This window comes from Pomacea canaliculata, linkage group LG7 (assembly GCF_003073045.1).
Source record: "Pomacea canaliculata isolate SZHN2017 linkage group LG7, ASM307304v1, whole genome shotgun sequence".
Lineage (NCBI taxonomy): Eukaryota > Metazoa > Mollusca > Gastropoda > Architaenioglossa > Ampullariidae > Pomacea > Pomacea canaliculata.
Window position 1 is genome coordinate 24,185,652 of NC_037596.1, and position 23,868 is coordinate 24,209,519.

The 23,868-nt window shown below is 34.8% G+C and overlaps 2 protein-coding genes across 7 annotated transcripts; both read right to left on the minus strand.

Moving 5' to 3' along the window:
- Positions 1-203: 203 nt before the first annotated feature.
- LOC112569245 lies at positions 204-3,354 on the minus strand. 4 transcript variants are annotated; one of them, XM_025246981.1, is made up of 5 exons: positions 3,204-3,354; positions 2,691-2,762; positions 2,429-2,506; positions 1,636-1,938; positions 204-1,488 (listed from the first exon to the last, which is right to left on the minus strand). In XM_025246981.1, the coding sequence occupies exons 1-5, from the start codon at positions 3,262-3,264 to the stop codon at positions 1,205-1,207; spliced, it is 798 nt and encodes a 265-aa protein (XP_025102766.1). In that variant the 5' UTR covers positions 3,265-3,354; the 3' UTR covers positions 204-1,204. The 4 variants fall into 4 exon arrangements, with proteins under 4 accessions (XP_025102766.1, XP_025102764.1, XP_025102768.1 ...); XM_025246979.1 differs by having other exon boundaries at positions 2,429-2,509; XM_025246983.1 differs by having other exon boundaries at positions 2,691-2,759; positions 3,204-3,279.
- Positions 3,355-5,197: 1,843 nt separating this feature from the next.
- On the minus strand, positions 5,198-23,864 carry LOC112568168. 3 transcript variants are annotated; one of them, XM_025245324.1, is made up of 18 exons: positions 22,262-23,864; positions 21,230-21,544; positions 20,435-20,752; positions 19,570-19,700; positions 18,392-18,587; positions 17,460-17,519; positions 12,071-12,397; positions 11,298-11,615; positions 10,520-10,650; positions 9,829-9,912; positions 8,766-8,967; positions 8,436-8,486; positions 7,240-7,269; positions 6,864-6,920; positions 6,575-6,625; positions 5,849-6,010; positions 5,639-5,680; positions 5,198-5,295 (listed from the first exon to the last, which is right to left on the minus strand). In XM_025245324.1, exons 1-18 carry the CDS (start codon positions 22,320-22,322, stop codon positions 5,222-5,224), a joined length of 2,610 nt encoding a protein of 869 aa, XP_025101109.1. In that variant the 5' UTR covers positions 22,323-23,864; the 3' UTR covers positions 5,198-5,221. The 3 variants fall into 3 exon arrangements, with proteins under 3 accessions (XP_025101109.1, XP_025101110.1, XP_025101111.1); XM_025245325.1 differs by lacking the exon at positions 9,829-9,912; XM_025245326.1 differs by lacking the exons at positions 5,198-5,295; positions 5,639-5,680; positions 5,849-6,010; positions 6,575-6,625; positions 6,864-6,920 and having other exon boundaries at positions 7,251-7,269; positions 8,768-8,967.
- Between the last annotated feature and the right edge of the window lie 4 nt (positions 23,865-23,868).

Consider the following 23,868-nt stretch of genomic DNA (forward strand, 5'->3'; position numbering starts at 1 on the left):
GAGCGGAGGCGAGAGGAGGGAAGGGATAAAAGGCGTTGACTGCCCAGCTTCCTTTGTCTAAATCCCCGGATGTATAAACATGCCGACATGATGCACTTTACCACACCCAGACACGTACACGCAAGGAAAAGCTGTAAATATTGTTACTGATCCACGGATTTCCAATAAATGAAGATTAAGACTAGCCTCATGAAGTATGAAACTGGTTAATAAATAATTTATTTATTGCTTGCACACAACTCGTAAGTGAAAAAACTATACATCTTAATATTTATATTACTGAAAACATATGATTGTTTAATGAATACTCAATCAGCAATTAAATTTTTACAACGTATGTTACATTGTGACACATTTGCATACACCCATCACAAGCGCAGTATCAGTTACAAATCTTAATTCCATCTCACTTTTAAAAAATTAAAAAGATTTTACATTTAACATTCTTTGATGCTGATATATATGCATTCACGTAAATCGAAATTTAAAAATAAGTGTCAAAGATGCATAAAATGTAAGCAAACAATAAAACTTAAACAATTTGAAACTTCTTGCATAACAGGATATACTTTGCTAATGTTAATTACTTGCAAAGTTGTGTGCAACTGAAAAAAAATATCAGTCAAATACATTCCAAAATAATAAAATAAGAAAAAAAATACTTTTTCGAAACGAAATTGTGTTTAGAGCAAAAAACATAATGCAGTAAATGCAAAGAGTATCTAAAAATATTGACAGATAAATATAATCTTTGGAGCAGATGTTTGAGTCGTTTGTTTCTGATAAAAACCTAGTAGCAAAGTAAACATTACTTTCATCATCATCATCATCATCATCATCAGCAGCAGCAGCAGCAGCAGCAGCAGCAGCATCATCATCATCATCAGCAGCAGCAGCAGCATATATATATATATCAGGACATAGTGTTATTTTTGTCAGTATTTCGATTTCATGGTTCATATTTAAATCATAAAATAATAATCTTATTTCCAAGAGTTTGATATAATGGGTAACTTGCTGGAAGACCTCTGTGTTCCTTTCGATATTACTTCGAGTCTGTAATACTTTGCTCTTGATGTTTGAACTCTAATCCAACTGCCAGTGTGTCCAAACTGTCAACATGAATAATTCATCATTGGCATCCTGTCCTACGTGGATTACAGCCTCGTCGCGAAGACTATACAAAATGAGTCAAAGGTCATCTCTAAGTGACTATGTCAGTGTGACTTATACAAGGAGGCTCAACCTGATCCCCATTAATATTCATATCTGTCTGCTCTGCATCTGGGATGCTTAGGCACTCATCTCGGAAGCTTTGAAGTTTGATGTAGTCTCCACTATCACTCAGGGGTGCTGTATGGTCCAGACGAACAATCATGGGATCCTGTTCTGTGCCCACTGCCTTTTGCTGTTCATTGCCAATGTATTGCCGTCTCATGTTTTCGTCTCCTCCATCAACAGCATAAACATGTTCTTTGAGGTCTACCTCTAAAGAAGGTTAAAAAAAGGATAAATTTTACAAAGCAAAGCATTTCACAGTAAATGTGCATGTTCATAATCCCATAAACTTGCAATAAACTGTAAATACAAAATTTTGAAAAAAATCTTTTTTAGTAAAAATGGGTTTGGACTTACTTTTTGTTTTGCAAAGACATCTTAGAAAGAATACAGCAATGACTACGACGAGGAGAAGTACAGGCACTGTAATCCCAATAATGAGCCCCACATGAGTCGAAGCATTATGGTGTGAGTCTTTGTTCTTAGTGGTCGAGTTGTTAGGTGTCGAGATTTTATGGACACCAGACCTATGATGAGTGGTTTCAGCAGTTGAGCCTTTACCATGAGATGCTTCAACAGTCGAGGTTTCATTAGAATGGCCATGAGTACTCAGCTTCTTGCTCAATGTCTGTCTAGTTGTAGAGTGTCCATAAGACATCCCTGTACAAATATCCTGTCTCTTTAGACTACAGAATTTTATGATAGTTGCCATGACTACATCAAACCAGTCAGACACAATCAATCAACAGACGATAAATTCACATCTACGTGGAAAGATTATTTCATTCTACATACTCTAATCATTCATCATCGCATTAGTTTAGTTATGATCACCTTATACTATTTCAGCTGGTATTGTATGTAAACTGTGCACATTTAAAGTGCAAACCTTACTTACTATGGATATCTATATACATGAATCACATACACTTTTAAAAGATGCTACCTTGTCATGTATATACCTTTAAATGAGTCAAACAAAACTTACAAGATAAAAGGCATTACAGGTGCTCCAGACATTACAGAAAAGTGACCCACAAATGAAAAATTGGATTTAAGGAAGATTAATTACCATTAGGACATTACTAAATAAATGTCTTCCTTTTTGCTAAGAAGTAAAGTTAATATACAGAAAACCTGTTGATCATACCTGACAAATTAAAAACCGTCGTAGAAGATTCAATACTTGTTGTATAATCTTCATATTCGTCGTCATTAACAAAGTCTTCTCCTTTGCAGTTGTTGCAACATGAAAAAGAAAAAAAAAGCAAAATATAATCTAAGTATAATTGCTCACTGGTATTACTAAAGTTTGTCATTGTTACTGTAGTTGTTATTGTAACAATCTTTCCCTAGATATCATCAAATATGACTAAAATCGGCTTTTGACTACAAAAATAACTGTAACATACCCGAAAGAGTTGAAACCGGCGTAGATAATATTTCATTACTTTTTGTTGTATCATTATTGTTACCGCCGACTTCTTCATTGTTCGTTATGAACAAAGCGTTTCCCATCACAGTTGTTGCCACATGAAAAATAAACAAATGCAAAATTGACACAAAAATCTGAGTATATCTGTGTAATGGACTTAATAAAGTTGGTCATTTTTATTGTAATTTTCATAGTCAAAATATCTTCCTATTTCAAACTTTATATTTGTCTTCGGTTTTTTAATGATACCTTGTTTGAAGAACCTTCTTTATAAACGATCTAACTTTTTTCTAAAGAAAACAAATAGGTTTTGTTCCCCGCACTACTTAATTCTTTTAATCACCTTCATTTTTCTAAGATGTCAGCTAGTCAAAGTGCTGACTAAGACAATTTGAATTTCCTTTGTAATGTGTGCGAGTATAATTGTTGTTTTTTCCAAAAGATTATAAATAATAATAAAGTAAAATTTTAATGCCGCAAAAAACCTTACCTTGTACCTTGCAAACAGAGACAAACATCACCGAAAGTATGAATATCAGAGCACCGGGCATGGCTGCTAGAGAAAAGGATTCGCCAGCAAAACTTCTTCGAGAATGGAAGCACGAGACTGCCTGTTGTCGAGGAAAGGACCGTGATGCACCTCGGGAGTTAGGTTGTCAGATGTGGGCAACGATAATGTGATTAAATGAGGTCCAGACCTGAGACGACGGAAATGATGACGGAAAAGGTGAGGAGGCTGGCGAGCAGCTGATAACAGTCAGTTCAGGTCAGTCTGTCAAGATGTCAGATGTCAGAACTTACTGTCAACTCCGTGCACACACATTTACATGCACATCACAAACCTGCTGTATTTTCATTAAGAAGTCATATTTGCAGGTAACTGGACACGGTCAAGGCTGGGTGGATGGCGATGGGTTTTCAGGTGCCTGTCTTCCTACAGCCACATTTTCTTTTTTATAAAGATGCCTCTCTAATATAAATTGGAGTCGGGCTAATGTCAGAAATATTTTCTGCTTTTGTTTTGTGGTTTGTTCCAGGTTACTTACTTAATTCAATAGTTTTATGAAATTGAGTTTTCTTCGTTTTTGTAGTGTTGGGGATATGTTTAACCCATAATATGTTCGTCCTATGTTGGCGTGCCCTCTCTTTGTGGGCTTTGAGAGGATAAAAATTCTGCTTCTGCTATTTTCTAAATTGTAGGGAACTTTCCCACCGGTTTTTACAATCCTTGTTTTTAATTTCCAGATGTGCTTTTCTTGTATTTGTCATTCTTTGTGTTTGTGTCTCTTAACACAATTTTAGAGTAAACAATGCACGTTATACAGTGTGCTCTATTGTCTTTAGTCAGGAAAACATACCAACAAACCAAAAAGCAATTCAAAAATATCTTTAGGTGTATTACTATTTAATATATCTCAAATAAAAGAAACAGCTGTATAATTATCAAAATGTTATTGTTTGAAAACAGAGAAGTTTTAGTAGTAATCACAAATAAATTAATAAATTAGTCCATTTCAGAACCAAAAATGTAACAATAAAAATTCTCGATTTGCAGATTCATACATTAACATTAAATGCAATGGTAATGTAAAAAATTAAGCATTATCACTATCATTGCATGCTAACTGCTGTTTTCACACGAGTCCATCTATAGTCTATGATGAGCAAGGGGCAAGCAACCCAGTAGCTGTTCACAGAAACTGTTTACTTGTGCCTAAATCACCTTACAACTGTTCACACTAATTGGGACATGAGATCTTGAAATGCGGGTGCGTATTTGACGACGACTATAGCGATGATGGGTATGAATGAGCAAAAAATCTGATTTTGATACCCTAAATCCATTTATCTCTCTTCTTTAATTTATCTCAGCAGCATAATGTTGACCGTTCTTACTTTATTTCTGCATCAACCATTTAAGTAACCCACTGAAAGACATTCTAGGCAGTAATAAAAATAGATAAGGGAAATCAGAAGCATCGGGCTTGTAAAAAAAATCAGAAAATTTTGCCTGATTATGAAAGGATCCTAAAACATTTTATAATAAAGATATCTTGGAATACCTGCACATGTTTCAGATGAAAGGTCAACAAATATGGAGCAAACATAAACATAAAATTATTATACCGCGTTACAATTTACAATCAGTCGAAAGAACTATAGACGCAGCAAAATAAATATATTATATATAGAAATGACATCAGTCAATACAAGAGTGGGCAATAGGCAAAAGGATGCAGACTCTATTATAGCTCTTACTGATTATATTAAAATAATATTTACAGTGTACAGCAGTATACGTTTGTTCAGACCAGTGGGTGCTTATATCTATTAAAAGTCAACAAACGTTTCTATATAAATAAAAAGGGATGTGCAGTGAGGATGAACTTATTTTAGAATCAGCCTTTGAAGCTGAGAAAATGCTTTGTGCAGGGGCCAGCATGAAAACTTTTTATTTAAATGTTCAATGAGAGATATTTTTTAAAAATCTCCATTAGTCGTTTTGGGTCACGTGTTTTGTAACGGTTGTATTAAGCTTGGATCTGCACTTTGATACACATCGTTGATAAATTCCTCAAATTCTGCAAAATAACAAAAATTTAGCTAAATGTGTATACCATAGTGCGAGGTTAACCTACTAAAAAGTCATTACACACGACTCTAATAAAGATAATAAACTATCATCTTATTATACTGAAAGTTTAAAATAAAAATACAAAATAACAATTTTATCATACACAAACATGAACATTTATAGTTAACGTCCGATGAAATGATAATTGTGGATAATATTATGATATAAAATAGAGCATTTATACAAATTGTTGTACTAGTAAAGTAATAATTCTTTTAAACACGTTTTTATAAATTGTTTTCATTATCCTTTTTTATTTAATCAGTTTCTTTTCTTTTAATCGTGCTAACCTTGTTCCCGTTGTGTTGATGCAGTCTCCAGATGTCTTCGACCTGAAAAAAGAATTTAAAAATGGCGTGAGGTAAATAAGTTTAAAACTGAGAATGAGACAAAGTAAAACTAAATCAACTAAATTAGGATCATATAGGAAATGAATAATTATCACGTGTGATGGGATGGACAGATTGAAGAGTATTACTTTGAGTGTAACAGTTGCCTACTTTGTCTTTGCAGTTTTCTCCGCCTGAAGATAAAAAATACAGTCGATGCTGTGGTGAGAATTGCAAAAGCTAACAAAATGCCGAATATAAGACCTAGCTGGCTTGAGTTTCCCTCAGATGGGGATTCTTGAGCTGGCGTCGAGATTACAGTGTGAAACGGTTCTGCAGGAACATAAAAAAACATGATGTAGTTAATATATAAATTATAAACAGAGAAATAACCTCATACAGTAAAATGTAAAGAAAGATCTCTAGTAAAGTAGGTTAAAACAGACGACAACAATGGCCACCTTCCAAACAAAAGGACTAATATTTAGTTTCATTATTATCATTGCATGCTAACTGCTGTTCTATTATGTGTGTATCTGTAGTGAATGACGGGCAAGGGGCAGACAAACCTGTCCTTGGTCACCAACAATTCTTTTAGTAGAGACCAAATCATGACGATGATGATTATGTGTAAGAATAACCGACAAATCTGATTTCAACACACCAGTTCCAGCATTCATCTCATTCGTTTACTTTAATTTATCTAAGTAATATAATGTTTACCCTTATTAATTTATTTCAGCATCAAACATTTACAGTAACTCACTAATAGACATACCTGGCAGTAAGAAAAATGATGTTTGGAAATTAGAAGTATGCGTCTTTTTAAACCCGACTTTTAGATAATTTTATACAATTAATTATTAACCATTTATTACTAAAATTTTCTCGGAGTACCTGAAGGCGACGAAGATGAATGGTCGATAGCTGTCGTTGGAAAGTCTTCACCTAGACAGAAATTATATTAAAAAAAATTATTATTTCGGAACTGTTATGCTAAACTGTCTTTTTATCTCGATTGTGTAGACTTGTATATTGTTATCACCTTTTTCAGTCGGGATAAAAAGAAAGTAGTTTAGCATAAAATTAGGTTGGTAAGTATTTATAAAATACATGTATGGTTTTACTTCTAATATTACAGTTTAACACTCCTAATAATGAACTAATAATGAAACGTCCGTCTTACCCGAATGTGAAGGAGTACAAAAAGGAGCATCAGTAGACATTGTTTGGTTGTTGTCATCTACACAAAATAGAAATAACACATATAATATTTCGAAAATTGTACTCGCTTTAATAAAGGTTTTCTTTTCAAACCCTTCTTCTAGACAATTTTATCGGATGATGACATTAACAGTATTTACCCGAAGGTAAATAAAGAGACTAAAGTATAGCATTAGTAGATATTGGTTCTTGTCATCTAGATAGAAATTATTTCAAGATTCGTAAACTCTTTGTGAAAGTAGCAACAATAAGAATAATAATTTTACAAATTTTATTTTGTATAACAAAATTAAGCTAGGAGTAAAAAAAATAAGTGTGGTATTTAAATTCCGCCATACCCTGATGTGACTTTGTTTGGTTCTCGTCATCTAGACAGAAGTAGAAATAACATATTTATCATTTAAAATATTGTATGCTCTTTTATAGAGAATCTTTCCTAAGTATTAAAAACATTTAAAACAAACTATTTACTCTTCACAGGTTTTAAGAATATATCATAAAAATTAATAAAATTACTATGTATTAATTCTATTTTTTAATAATCTGCTTATTATAAAATTGTTATTAATCTGTCAGTCTTATAATTTTTGAAAGGCGTTTTACTTTGTTGACATAAGCTCATGCGATGCACTGAAAAGGTAACAAAGAAACCAAAATAATGTTTGTCAGATGTCTCCCGTGTAATGAACGGCACAGGGAGGAAGGCGACACAGGTAGACTGACTCGACCGACTATAGGAGGGGCTAGGTGTCAGGAGCTCAGGTAAATGGGGCGAAGCAGTATAAACATCAGTAGCAAAGTATGACAAACTTGTAATGAATGCATGCTCGCACTGGCAGCCAATGAAGCATGCAAACGAGTGGTGTACATAAGTAAACAGATTGGACATTTTTTGAAGACCCGTGAAGATCGTTAAAGCGGGGTTAAGAAGATCGACGAACAAAGATCTTTAGGAATCAGACCAAATAAAGACACATAATTTTATGGTAGCAGTGACTTACAGGAAGGGTCAGATGTGACTGACCCTGTGAAGCTTGAGGTAAATAATCGTACAAACTTCATTCATGTGAGAATCAAGCAATGATGCTTCGAGAATGACACCAAGATTTCTGACGGTCTCAGAGAGTAAGATTTTGACCCCAGAAACAGTAAAGGATGTGAAAGGTAATCAGAGACTAATAAAAGGACCTCACTTTGGTCAAATTTCTTTTTCAATTAATTGATGGATATCCCGGATTTTTGAGAGTTTACATACATTACATGGCGATGTAGACCTCATCGATTCTGATGAACGTGTTTAAAAGGAGTTAGAACTGTTACCTTGCAATATTTTTTTTTATAATTAATATGTAATGGGATACTTATCTAATAAAGACATTATATCGGACGTACCTGAAGGTGAAGAAGAATGAGATAAAAGGTCACCTTGACAAAATGTATAACAAACACACAAACTTATTAAGTTGTGATATGTTTTTCTTTTATAATTAAACTCTAATAGGATACTCATCTAATTAAAGAAATCTCAGACTACCTGAAGGTGAAGTGGACTCAGGTGAGACAGGTGTCGTTTGAAAGTAGTCAGCTATACCAAAAAAATATATAACAAAAACATACTGATTATTTCAGAATTTTAATGCTAGACTACTGTCATAGTATCTGGACTTAAAAGGTGGATAAACACGGGGTAGTAATCACCTATATATATATCTCGAAATAGACACTTTAAAAAAAGACATTGCTATGTACTTTGAAAAAAATATATTTTATCACTATTTATGTCTTTTCCCGTTTAACCATACTAAGGAAGGAACTTCTTAAAATAATAAAAAGTTTATAATAAAGCGACACGTGTAATACTCACACCCATTGATGGTAATGTTGAATGACAGTGTGGCGTTGGGGAAATCAAGAACTATTATAGTGTAGATGTACTTTCCTTTGTTATGTGGCAGTTGAGATGTAAAACTACATGTCCCCCGGCAACTCCATAAGCTTTGGCACGTGTAGTTGAATGAAACATTGGACATCAAGTGATCTTGTGTCTGGACAGCGCTTTTGTTCCCCTAAAAAATATCAGCAGACTAAATAAATGTGAGCGATTAATAAAATAATCTGATGATTCCGTGATTAAAATACAAAAATATCATATTATGTTTTATTCTTTCGTTTAAAAAAAATAGTAGGACGCATATAAATTATGGCTTTTTGTTTCAATCAACAGCAGATTTCAACATAAATTTTTTTTGTACTGTAAGTAAATAAAAAAATTGTAAATCTACACTAGCGAGAATCAAAAGCACAGAATGGACACATACAACTACATTCTTCTCCTCACTATCACAACATACAAACAAAGTTCACAGCACAGCTTTACGGACGAACGAACTATAGCACTATGTGTTAGATGTTTTAAAAAGTTTTTTAGTGGTTTTACACCGAATGTATTGCGAGCAAAATACCTAGCTCATAACTTTCAATTTAATCATTAATTTTTCTGTTCTTCACTTGTAGAAATGAAAACAAACATATAGTAGGACATGCAAGACAATAAAAGCCAATATCAATCATCCACATGGTCTCAGGTAAAAAGAAACCTGATGAAAGAAATACACAGTTGTATTTTCCGATACATTAAGAACAGCAAAATTCAATCCTTCCCTAAATCTATATTCATATTGTCCTAAAATATAGAAATATGAGACAACAGATCAGATTCGAATATTTTGGTCAGTTTACGACCAATATAGTAAAAATATGTCTTAAACTTTTATTTGTTAGGGTACAGTTGCTACATCCAAGCCGGAGCCATATAAAGCCAACCATCTATTCTTATAAGTTTTTTGTTGCGGTCGGTGGTAAGTAGTTATGGAAGGAAATCCACGATAGGGGCGGATAATACATTGAAACTTAATATCAGTTCTTACTGTTTGTGACCTGCTTCCTCTGTTTCTCTGCGTCTGTCCTTTACCATCTGTCTGCCCGGGTCTTTCCACTTCTTTTCTCGTATGCTGTTTGTCATGTTCAAGTTTTTAGTGCTAGAGTACTCTCATTCATATGATCTCAAGCGATGTACATTTAAAAGCCGTTAGTATTATGACATCATAAAACTACACATTATATTCGTGAACTTTTTATAGACACGTATGTGGGGTGTCAAAACACACTACACTGGGTATGGGTCATAATAAACATACCTAGAATGCGCTCTTAAAAAACACTAAACACCCTAGTCTTTCTTAAGGGTAACTCCTTAGGTCTGACTGCACTTAGGGTACCCCTACGTCACTTGCACTGACTAGCCACTCCTGCCTAAGGCTGTAGGCGGAAGTTCTCAGGACTCTCCATCAGTGATATGGAGATAGCAACCCCGGGCATAATCATGTAAAGGTTAACTCTAAGTGTAACTGTTTCATATGTGCAAGTATGGAGACAAAGACCAGCAATTTTTATTAAAATAAAGAGCATTTACTGCCGACAGTATTTGAATAGTTTTCTAGGAAAGATAATGATATTATATAAAACAACCATAGATCACTTACTCACATGCGCACTCGCTTGCACACATAGTACAATTACTTAGGATTCTTTTTTTTTTTTGAAAACAAGAACATTTACTGTATCTCTCCTTGTCCAATGACACTGGGTGTTGTTGTCAGACGAAAAGAACTCGTCTACAATACAGTGACCTGACACCGTTCTGTTCGTGTTATCGGTGGTTATTGTACAGTTTTGAAGAACCGGATGTCCTAGAAAAGTGGAACATGCATTAGAGTAGCCATACAATAAAAACAACTTTTATAGTTTGTTGGTTTGCACTGAAGAAATAACAGAAACATATTTTGGAAAGATAGGATTTGTAAAAATACCTGGTTTATAAAATTTTAGTGAATTGTTGTATCAGACATAAGCTAATAAATAACATGTGATAAGATATAATGTGTGGAGATACAAATTAATCCATCATTTGAATTGGTTTATTTTGTTCCTTCAGTAGCGCTGTATGATAGCTCACTGCTCTTAACATATCCTGTAAAATAGTCGTTAAAAATGATAAATCATAGGATAACAAATCAAGGATAAGAAAAGAATGCTACATGATAACAGCACAGGGTTGACACCTCACTGCAAACAATGATCTCGACAAGTGTTAAACGTTTCGAAAAAACTTCATTATGACAGAAAGTAAAAACAAATTAACGTGTGAAATGCATGTGTTGAAATATAACTGCTCGGGAAATAAGGGAACAGGTGGCACAGGTGAGGCTATTACAAAGCTACAAAATGTTAACAGACAAATATTGTTTTCAGTTATCAAAATACTAATGATAGAAAGAAAGAAAGAAAGAAAGAAAGAAAGAAAGAAAGAAAGAAAGAAAGAAAGAAAGAGACTAACGTCTGATGATGAGTTGACAAGTGTCGGTAGTATTTCCTGACTCGTCCTCACAAGTGATGCGAGCATTAGTAAGACCTCGCAGATTCTCAAGGATAACAAGATGGCTGTCTGATGAATCCTTCTCTCTGCTGATGTGATAGGAGTCATTCCTACTATTCAAGCACTTTCCCAAAGCACTGCATTCTCCAATATAGTTTTTATCTGCTCCCGAGCGCCAAATAACGGTGCCATTGACTGGGATATTTCTACATGTGATTTCTTGAGATGAATTTTCAAATATTACCAGCTTCTTGCTCCTGCAGTTCGTAATTTCTACACCTGGTAAAGAAATGACATTTACAAACTATTGTACGCAACGGCCCATATGAACAAAGTCAATTTAATATACAAACAATAGATCCGAGAGTCTTTTGCATGTTATCTCTTATCTAATAAACATTATCTAGCTGTGTAAAAGTTAATTGATAGTCAAACACATTCATATAAGACGCATACTATAACTCATACACAGTTTTTAAAACCTGAAAGCATTGGATGATCAAAAGGTATTCTGAGAGGAGCTTGAATACTAAAACATCAAAGCGGCGAGAAAGTAGCTCTTAGAAAAAAAGCGGTATGACCATTAACTGTGACATCGACTAACACGTATAATTATGTGCGTCTGTGATACGAACAATGTTGCTGCTGACAATATATTAGCACCACTGACAGAAAGCTAGCTGTCTATTTATTTTTTTCCAATCATGTAAAAGCAATCATAGAACACAGCTTGCCAGTAATGTTGAGTGTACAGGTGTCACTGGTTCCGTCCTGCTGGTCTTCGCAACTTATCTCAACACCGTCGTCTGCTGTGACGTTTACAAGAAACTCGAAGTGGCTGTCGGTAGAGTTCGCCTCTCTGGTCAGATTGTATTTATTGTCTTTGTTAGGAAAAAATGAGGAGCAGTTCCCGTCAGGTTTACACTCTCCGAGAGCGCCTGCTTCCTGCCCGAGTCGCCATACAACAGAGCCATTCTTGGTGATGTTCTTGCAAATGATGGGTCCAGGTGAGTTTGCATTTATCTCTAACTTCTTGTTTGTGCAGTTTTGTAGTTTTACTCCTGTTAGCATAAAATCCTGAACTCAGTTATGAAAATAAATGAAACATTTACAAAACAGCTATATTTTCTTTACATACAGATTTGAGCATATAACAGGTTCTTAAGTTCATAAAATAATATTTTTAACCCTCGTTATCATAAGTTTCATTTATTCCTTGACATTTTATATCTAATGTGTGCTAAGATATAAGACATGTAGACAGCGATCTTTCTCCTACCGAGCCCGGTTTACCCATCCGTCTTCGACCCTCTGATTCTAGTATCACCTCTAGGTCGAAACTTAAGACACATCAACAACGACTTCAGTTTGATCCTGTCCTCTCCATGAAAGTGGATAACCTGTGTCTGTAATTTACTTTGTAAGCTGATATTTGTTGTAGAAAAGTGTATGACATGCTTCAGGAGAGTAAAAATATTAGCGTGTTCTGTGCTCAGTTACAAAAGCATCTGCTTTCGCGAATTTATAAACTAGTAGTACCATTGTGATGTTAATCTTATTTGGTTTAATAGAAAGACAAATTAACACACGAGACGTAAGCAAACTTACCTTTTGTCGTACACACGAAACAAACGGCAACAAGAAGAGTAGAAAACCCGATTCTCTGCATGACTGTAGTACCAAAGCCAATTGTTTTCAACGCTAACAGAAAGATATGAAGATTGCAGTGTGTGCTGATGTGGCTCTCATCTACACACCAGCTCGGTCAGTACCGACAGTAGATGTCAAGTGGAACAGGAAATCATGATTCAGCAGGAACAATGGCGGTCTGGCGATTTTGTGAGACTAGAGAGATGTGCTTGTGTGTTTAATAGAGGAGACTATATTGTAGTAGTTGATAGACACACGGAACTCAGACATTCGTGTCATTACAAGGAATACGCGCGTGCTCGCAAACACACACACAGACACACACATTCCACTAAATATTCTGTCTGTCTTACTGAGGTATAGACGAGAGAAAATAAGTACTACACAAGACCTAATTTACAATCAAAAGCCGAATATTCACCTAACTCCACTGTTTGTTATATATATATATTTACGACACATAAACAGATGCAAACTCAACAGAAATTAAGAGGGAAATTTGTGTCGGTGTTTGTTTATTGAGATGCTGTGTACATAAACAAGAGTGTGTCTAACAAAATTTGCGCGTGATGATGTGTATACTCGCCTTTGTCTTGAATCGTTACTTGAGTTTAAAATTATGAAAGCCTTTCCGAAAGTCGGGAATAATCTTTAAAGCCTCTCTATCTGATTGATGCCTGCTTATCATAGTCACTGTAAAGATTCTGTCAGCAGGAAACTGCATACATACATACAGTCAAGAGTCTGCTGACAGGGGTTAGACACGTTCAACCATCTCCACCTCAGTATTCGTTGTTTGTAATAGAATATTGTGTTCGTGGTGTCTGCTTTTGTGTCTTTTTATTTGTGTATCTGTAAGCATTTGCTTTTGTGTGATAGTACTTCTGTGCTATAGAATGACCATTCGCCCTCTCTATACTAGGGAGACATATTTATAAGTGTTATCACTTTTAGAGGATGGTGGCCATGTCCTAGAGGAAGAGTTCTTTTCGCTAGTTTTTGGCTGTGGATGCTGTGTTTACCTGCATCCATAGCCCGTAAACTAAAGCTTTCTTTCTTGTTTCCATAATTTGACTTTTGCAACTTACTGAATGAATTTTAATTATATGCTAGTCTGAATCAGTATCGTTATGGGGTCTGGAGTAGCGAGTATGAGTATGTTGTTGGGAACGGCACACAGGTCACACACTGCGTCCCACACGTGTTCTTTCTTACAGCAGATTACAAAGACCTGTAAGTGGGTTTAAAATTAGCTATAATTTGAAAAACTTGTGTTGTTTTTAGGGTAGGATAATAAATTTCAATAACTCACATCAATACATGTAAATTTATAAAATATATATTACGAATGACTACACGAGATAAGCACCTGAATGACATAAGTTACTCTCTTGACTTATATAAATACCACATCATTGTCATAAGCGACTCTCAACCTTACAGTCATTCAATTTTTATAAACAAAAGTTACTTCCCTTGTTCTAAATGTCTTCGGTTTGTAAACCATACAGTTTCTCAAATGGGAGCCGTGACAGGTGCCCTAGTATCTCAGATCGGTATCCAAATACAAACAAAACGTCCGGGAACGATCACACTCACACACATACACACATATACACTCGTATGATTAAATTCCATTGAATACTATAGTCTGTTAACTTTGGGGTTGATGGAGCCAACATCCCACGCTGACGACGATTCAGAGTCTGTCCCCCAGAGAACCGGGTGTCGACCAGACAGACACACCTTCTGACGACAATGCTCTTCTACTTCTTTCTTCTCCCCCATGGTGATTTCTGAAATTCTTACTTTACAATGAATATTCATGTCGAACTTTAACAACTATTGCTTGTTACTGCATTTATTAAAGGGTGACAATCCTTGTTTCTGAAGACAAACAAGGGTAATAACCCCCTCCCCATCCTACATGCTAAGGTATCACGGATTGGTGATGGTGTGATTCTATCCCTTTCTTTATAGAGTTGCTACTTATTGCCCTTTAGGTGAAATGAAATGAACTTGATTGTTTATTAAGCTTAACTGCAATTTATAAATACATGTTTTTAACCATCTGGCTGGTCGGCTGACATTTCTAGGTACATTAGTCATTTTTTTTCGTTTTCAATATGGCTGAAAGAAAAAAAGAAGACCAGACTATAAAGTGCATGATGTATGACATTAAAGAACTATAGCAAGGACCAAATCAGACCAAAGGCTTCCTAGCTGATCCCAATTTGAACATTTATAAAAACTTTATTTTTTAATCTGAATAGTTTTGTTAAGCAGCATGGAGAATGATCAGCATCTTCAAGAAACAAATATTCAAAATATTATTATCTATCGTTATTTACTTACATTCTCAAGAAGTCATTGTAAACTGATCAAAGGTACTAATCACTTAAGTTGCCTTTACTTACTGGTCCGAAGGACGTCGTGCCGCAAAAAACTGAGTAAAAATACACAAATACAGACTGTCTTCACCAAACAGAAACTAATGTCATAAGTTTATGTTTATATTTTGTGGGCAAAATCTTTGTCGATGTTTGTGTAGAATTTAGTCTAAAGTACATACTTATCAATACCTGCACCCCAGGGGTGCTTGGAGTAACATTTTCATTACCAGACTTACGCTGATCTGTAGAACAATCAAATGTCAACTGAAAAAGGAAAACAAAAAATAATGTTGCAAACCTACGCAACATCAATATCTTTGATATCTTTTTATATATGTGTCTTCAAACAGGTGAGTTTACTGGGAAAACTTTTTTTTACAACTGACAGTGATTCATAATCAGATGGTACATAAAAGCATGGTCTTTAATGTAATACTATAAATAAATAACAATTATTAACTTTTACCAGAGAAAGGTATTTTTCACCATAAGTTGACAATAAAATCAATAATCTGAAATATAAATACCAATGCATAATTGCTACTATGTTTAGCCAATGTGTTTATATACAATAACCAAAGGCATTTACATTTATAATTTCAGTGGTAAACGATGAATTATGAGGACAACACATTTCAGTAGTTCTTATTCAAATTAAAATTCTTATACATTAAAATCACCTTAAAATACTTAGGGTTTAGCTGAATGTAAATTACTTAATGAGTAGATAAAACAAAGATAATGCCATGTCTCTATTATGGGGTGGAGCAGACATACAATGTTTGGGAGCAAACAATACAGAAAAAGTAAAAAGTTTGTTAAAATGACTCACTCGTTTATCAGCAGCTGATCTTGACAAGTTTAAGGAGGACACGACAGTAAAAATTCGATAAAATTATCAATAGGTACAAAACGAAAAGTAATGCTCAGGATAACTGCACTTGACCATCCGTTCCGAAAAAGGGGGCGCAATTATACATGGACACATAATTGGTTCTATTGTAAACAGTTGTTTATAGAAAATTACATGTTGAAGTATCAACATTTCGGTCCTCTATTTCTACTGCCTATTAAGAAGACGATCCTTGCAACTAGCACCGACGATAAATAAACATTTTCATGCTAGTAAAAACCGATGCAAATTTATAATTTTAATTTTATTATTACAGAACATATTCAATGCATTGAGATCATCGTTGTTTCTCTCTCTCTCTATCTGTGTGTGTGTGATCACAATCACTTTGATCTGTCTGTCTTAAAGATAACGTGTGCAAATGTGTTGGTGTGATCGTCATAGTGTAGACCACACTCTACCTGCTTACCTGTATGAGTGCTCACAGTTCAAGTTTGCCATTGCACCTGCCTACGTGAGTTTATTCTCAAGATAAAGTTTTACTAGACTGGTGGAGTGGATGCAGATTATATGGGTGATTGTAATTTTACGGACGGACGGTCGAACGGTAGGATGACGGATGAAAAGATGACAAAAAATGGTTGATAATGATCTTGGCTAGAGTTGGTTAATAATTGCTGATGGCTAATTAATCATACACAGTCAAAATCGAAGCAAAATTAGCAAATCTTACACTAAAAACTACTTATCATGTCAAAAATAAGCTGAACAACTTAATTTCAGAACAGGTGGATCGACCCAGATTGACAGTAGAATTGTAATTTTATTACATGCTATCTTTTGTACTCCTGTTTATATTTATATAGAAATATTTTTTAAACTAAGAATCTGACATACTAGGATGTGTGGAAAACTTAGAAGGGAGAGCGCTAGAAGACATCGTTTGATAGTCGTTGTCTAGACATTAATAAATAAAACGCCTTTTTACTACTATAAGAAGGGTTAAAGGTTCTAGTGATAAGCATGTAAAGTAAGGACTGGTGTATACCCAAAGATCTTATCCACTAAAAATTTTAGAAGAAGTAAATAATAACATAAATAAACGCTGTATAATAGTAGTATAACAAAAAGAATAACGACATAAATATGATTTGTGTCCTTTTGTAAAATGTTAGAAGATTAAAATCCTAGAGGAGTTATAGCTTACTAACTTAAGTTCCGACATACCAGTATGTGGAGAAGTCGCAGAAGGGATAGAGTTTGTAGACCTCGTTTGGTCATCCTCGTCTGGACATAGATGTTTAATTTAATTATAAGATTTGTAAGCACTGGCATAGGTTGTAGAAGCATATAAAGGACTGTCATTTATACCTGTATATCTTATATGTTTATGTAAGGAGATTAAATGCTAGGTAAGTGATTTAAGGTCGTAGCTTCACAAAAAATTATGAATTGTGCTAGCATTATTTTATAATTTAATACCTAGTTTTTTACCCTTCTTTGTCACTGACAAGGGCTTTTAAGAACAATCTTAACAATTATTTTGTATAAATCAAGAAATATACATATACATTAAGTCATACATTTTCTCAAACTAACATACAGAGAGAACATAAAATAGGATGCTATCAACACAATTGGCCATTTATTTTTAAACTTATTTCTGTTCACTTTGTGAGTTGTTAAGCATTAGTCTATCTTGAAAAGAGTTTCCTATGCATGTATCTATTATCCCCCTTTCATTACAAAAATACTAAGTTTCTAGGGAAAAAATATACATACGGAAATGGATGTTGGCAATTGACATAAATGTACTCTACTATTGCGACAAAGTCCAAAGAAAAAATATTTAATTCCCATTTTAGTTAAGTCCTCTGTAGTATCCTCTTAGTGTTTATTTAGTATGCCAAGATAAAGGTTTGGGCTTTCTGGAAAAGAAAATTCTTTCATAGCTCATTTTGCCTACTGTTAAATTTACATCTAGAATCCAGAGAACTATCTTCCAACGTTTGAATCAAAGAATTATTGCATTTATTGAATTATATATTATCTGTAGTAATGATGTATATGTGAAACAGCTTGGAACACATTGAAGGTTCAGCAAAAGTCAAAGTTGACTATTTTTAATAAAAGTGTAATTAAAAAAAAAGAAAACCCACTAATGGTAATGTTTAATGACAGTGTGGCGCTGGGGGAATCAAGAACCATTATAGTGTAGATGTACACTCCCTTGTTGTGTGGCAGTGGAGAAGTAAAACTACATGTTCCCCGGCAACTCCAGATGCTCTGGCACGTGTAGTTGAATGAGACATTGGACATCAAGTGGTCTTGTGTTTGGACAGTGCCTTTGTTCCACTAAAAAATATCAACAGACAAAAAATGTCAACGAATAATACTCTGATGATTCTGTGATTGAATGTACACAAAAATGTATTTTTGTTTTACTTTTTTTAAATCTTAAAATAGTAACTTGTGTCTATGTGGCTGCTTCACTGCAATCTACAGCATTTTTCAACATCTTAACAGTGTATATCACTCTAAGGAAATATACTGGCCGAAAATTACTTCCTAATACATAAACATGTAAACTATAGACATTAACACAGCTACGTGCTTAGCTTCATTATCAGAACATGTCTACATGTAAATACAATCTATTAAACATACGGAATTTACAGCACAGTGAACTACACATTACATTGGCTAAATTTCTGTAGACAAGTCAATGGGATGTCAACACATACTACCCTGGGTGAGGGTTGCATCAAACAATCCCAGTGAAGGTATGTGCCCTAGAAATTACTAAACTCTCGGGTCTCCTTGTCGGATATCGGAGGAGCATCCCCGAGCATGTGTGTAACCTTTTCATACATACAATTATGGAAACAAAAACCTACTATTTAAAAAAAGAGAACGTACTGCTTTCAGACTTAAAACATTGTTCAAGAAAAACAATGCGCTTGTAAATTGTCACAAAAAGCGTGTGTTGTCAACGTTTCTTTAATAAAATTAATTCCCTTGCTGCGAAGATGAACACAGTAATTTTAGCCGCTTTGAAAGTCACAGGAGAATGCAAGTAGACGAAAGACCAGCGCTTAGTGAACTTAAGTAAGATTCTATTCATTTACACTGGAGGGTAGCAAAATATTCGACTGTTTGAGAGAAGAAAGACATTCTGCACACATCACTACACGACTGTTACACACTTTCCGACACATAGAAAGCACCATGATATTATATAAAACAACCATACATGTTATACGACAGATCCCTCACTCACATGCGCGCGCACACACACATACTCTTGGGATTCTTTATCGAAAACAAAAACATTTACCGTATTTCTCATTGTCCACTGACACTGGGTGTTGTTGTCGGACGAAAAGAACTCGTCTACAATACAGTGACCTGACACAATTCTGTTCGTGTTATTGGTGGTTATTGTACAGTTTCGAAGAACCGGATGACCTAAAATAGTACAATAGTCATTAATAATGATAAAACTTAGATAAGAAATAAAGGTCCAATGAAATCTTTTCACAAAGTAACAGCAAAGGGTTGACACTTCACTGCAAACAAGGATCTAGAGTATTGAACGTTAACCCTAACCCTACTGTTCGCAAGCCATTCAACACTTGTCAAAAGTAGGTAGAAATGTATATCAAACAGCGAAAGATAAAAAGAAACAAAGAGACAATTAGTTGTAAACTTTGCTTATGCGTAGTTTTATCAGAGTGGGTAGATATAGAGGGGCTGCACTCTGGTAGCATCACGTTTAGAAGGGACGCAACTGCGTCACCACTTTTCTTAACAAGTAAGGACAAAGAAGGAGCCTCTCTATATCTACCCTCTCTGGTTTCATCAGTGTAGAAAGATACACAAGAGACTAAAATGTTACAGGCAACAAAAAATCAAGACTAAAGAATGTCACAAAATAACAGCAAAAAGTTGACATCAATGTAGAAAGGTAAATAAGAGACGAACGCTTACAAACACAACTCCCTGAACACAAAGATCCACAACCAAAGGAGGCAAGTGTAGCAAACAGATAAATTGTCGGAAAAAAAGAGAACTGTAAAATCTGCAGTAAAGAGAAGGTGGTACAAATAAGACCATTACAAAGCTACAAGATGATAATTAACAGACACATTGTTTTTTGAAGTATCAAAATACCAATGTTAGAAAGAATGAAGGAGACTGACGTCTGATGACGAGTTGACAAGTGTCGGTAGTATTTCCTAACTCGTCCTCACAAGTGATGCGAGCATTAACAAGACCTCGCGGATTCTGAAGGATAACAAGATGGCTGTCTGCTGAATCTTTCTCTCTGCTGATGTTATATAAGGCACTCCTGTTATTCAAGCACTTTCCCAAAGCGCTGCATTCTCCAATATAGTTTTTATCTGCTCCCGAGCGCCAAATAACGATGCCATTGTCTGGAATATTTCTGCATGTGATTGCTTGAGATGAGTTTTCAAATATTACCAGCTTCTTGCTCCTGCAGTTCGTAATTTCTACACCTGGTAAAGAAATATTTGCAAACTATTTAGCTCACATGTTCCCATGAACACAGTCAAATAAATATACAATTAATAGATATGACGGTCCTTTGCACATTATTTTTTATCTAAATAACATTATTTAGTTGTGTAAAAGTTAATTCCTAGTCAAGACAGTTATATAGGACTGACATTATAACACGCACTTATATATATATTAAAACCTATAAGCATTGCATGACCACATTTATTCCCAGAAGAGCTTGAATACTAAAACATGAAAGCGGCAAGAGAGTAGCACTTAGGAAAAAACAATATCATTATTAACTGTAACAACGAAAACTTAACACGTAGATAATGTTTGCTTTTGATACGAAAAATCTTGCTGCTTACAAACGTTTAACATCATTGTATCAGTGACCAAAAATTGAAGAAGTAAGTGGTCAATTTAATTTTTTGCAATCACGTAAAAGCAATCTTAAATTGAACACAACTTGCCCTTAACGTTGAGTGTACAGGAATCATTGGTTCCGCTCTGCCTGTCTTCGCAACTTATCTCAACACGGTCGTCTGCTACAATGTTTGCAAGAAAGTGAAGGTGGCTGTCGGTAGAGTTCGCCTCTCTGGTTAGATTGTATTCATTAGGGAAAAAAAATAAGCAGTTCCCGTCAGATTTACACTCTCCGAGAATGGCTTTGTCCCCGTGTCGCCATGTAACAGAGCCATTGTTGGTGATGCTCTTGCAAATGATGGGTCCTGGTGAGTTTGCATTTATTTCTAACTTCTTGTTTGTGCAGTCTTTTAGTTTTACTCCTGTTAGCATAAAATCCCAAACTCAGTTATGAAACTGTGCATACGAAATAAAACATATACAAAGCAACTTTCTTTTCTTTAAGGACAGAAACGCCGATTTGAGAACAGAAGTCCTTAAAAAAAATTTTTCAAGCTAATTATCAAAGGTGTCATTTATTCCTTGATACTGTGTATCTAATGTGTGCTCAAAGTACAGAGGTCTTTCTCCTCCCATGTCCCATCAATTTGGAACGGATTACCATTTGGATTTTGTACTCTAATTCTGCTAACACTTCTAGTTTCAAACTTAAGACCCATCTTGTAACAACGACGACTTCAAACCGATCCTGTCCTGACCATGAGCGTAGACAACTCGTGTCTGTATTTTACTATGTAAGAGGATAGTTGTTGTAGAAGTGAGTATCCTTTATGCAGAAATATGTTCTCACAATTGTTATTAAATCAGTTGTATATCACTTCTGTAAGACTGTCAGCAAATGTTTGGAAAAAAACCTATATTGATCTTTATAGTTAACATAGCTTTATATATATAATTGAGAAAAACCTGTGTAAGAAGTGTATGGCATACGTCAAGAGAGTAAAAGATTAGTGTGTTCTGTGCTCAGTTACAAAAGCATCTGCTTTCTCATAGTTACGAACTAGTAGTACCATTGTGATACTAAACTTAATTGGTTTAATAGAAAGACAAATGTACACACACGACGTAAACAAACTTACCTTTTGTCGTACATACGTAACAAACAGCAACAAGAAGAGTAGCAAACACGATTCTTCGCATGACTGTAGTATCAAGGCCTGCTTATTCATCCAAGAAAGATATAAAGATTACAAGGTGTCGTGATGTGGCTCTCATCTACACACCAGCTGGGTCTGTACCGACAGTAGATATCAACTAAACAGGAACTAAACATGATTCAGCAGGAACAATGGCGGTCTGGCGATAATACCAGACTAGAGAGATGTGCCTGTGTATTTCATAGAGGCGACTATATTGTAATAGTTGGTATACACACGAAACTCCGACATTCGTGTCATTACAACGAATACGCGCATGTATTTGCAAACACACACAGACAGACACTCATTATTTCTGTCTTACTAAGGTATAGATGAAAGTAAAAAAGTACTACACCCAATTTATTTTACAATTAAAGCCCAAGATTCATGTAACTCTTCTGTTCGCTATATACATTAAGGACACATAAACAGATGCCAACTCAACAGAAATTATCAAGGAAATGTGTGGAGTTTTTGTTTTCTGACTTATCTAGTCTCCTGAGTGTGATTAGCAAGAGTGGATTTAAAGATTGTTGCCGCCCTTTGGAAAGGCTTTCATAAGTTCAAATTCAAGTCACAATTCAAGAGCAAAGCTAGTATACACATCCCCCACTCGGTAATTTATACAGAATATTGTGTTCGTAGTCTCTGCTTTTGTGCTTTTTGTGTATATGTCAGCGTAAGCGTTTGTGCTTTCTTATTCTTGAACTTTTAAGTGAATGCAAAATGAGATTACGAAATGCATATTACGTTTTAGAATGAAAAAAAAAAACATGCAAAACATGCGACAAATAAATTCTTTATCTTTACACAATTTCCGTTGCTGATGTATTTTTCTGGTTACGTGGTATAGTACATGCAAAAGAAAAAAAAAACATATTGAGAGGTCAAAAAGTGTACTTGATATGTAATCTACAAACCAGACATTTTTCTGGTGTTGTCCCCAGGGCATACGGGCTGTACTTGCCTTTTAAAAAGAATAATATTTGACAGCATATGGTGTCTTATTGAGATGTCATTCTTAACAACTTATTTATAGCTTCATACTCCCTGCATCATCACATCAAAGTGTCTTTGTCAAATGAATGGGACATTTATCTCTATAATTGTTAAGGTGTCTTAGATTCCTGCACAGGAGCACTAGTAGAGAGCAAACTACATGGTTAAATGAGACACATGCAAAATTTCTCACTACATAAAATCTTGTAGGCTTACAACCCCTTTATTTATTAAGGTGCTACCAATTGCTTTCTAGGTGAAATGAAATCAAGTTGCTTACTTATAAAGCTTACCTGCAATTTTAAATACATGTTTTCTTACCATCTCGCTGGTCGGCTGACCTTTTTAGGTACATTAGTCATTTCTTCTTTCAAATTTGCTGAAACAAAATAGAAGCCCAGACTGCAGGAAAGATAACATAAAAGCGACAAAGCAATGATAGAACTGGACCTCATCATGCTCCATAGCTAATTCCAGTTTTAACTCTTATTAAACTGTTTCTTGTTCTGGATAGTCTTGCTAAGCAGTATGTCCAGTTCCAATATTTT

Bases quoted from the DNA above. Each gene is read 5' to 3' on its own strand.
- LOC112568168 (XM_025245324.1), bottom strand. From the start codon at position 22,322: ATGCGAAGAATCGTGTTTGCTACTCTTCTTGTTGCTGTTTGTTACGTA. The intron at 18,588-19,569 runs GTAAATGTTTTT...GATATTTTTTAG, and splicing joins AGTGGACAATGAGAAATACG to TGGAACAAAGGCACTGTCCA. The intron at 6,011-6,574 runs GTACTCCGAGAA...ATGTTCCTGCAG, and splicing joins TTCATCTTCGTCGCCTTCAG to AACCGTTTCACACTGTAATC.
- LOC112569245 (XM_025246979.1), bottom strand. From the start codon at position 3,264: ATGCCCGGTGCTCTGATATTCATACTTTCGGTGATGTTTGTCTCTGTT. The intron at 2,510-2,690 runs GTATGTTACAGT...ACAACTGCAAAG, and splicing joins GCCGGTTTCAACTCTTTCGG to GAGAAGACTTTGTTAATGAC. The intron at 1,489-1,635 runs GTAAGTCCAAAC...AACCTTCTTTAG, and splicing joins ATGTCTTTGCAAAACAAAAA to AGGTAGACCTCAAAGAACAT.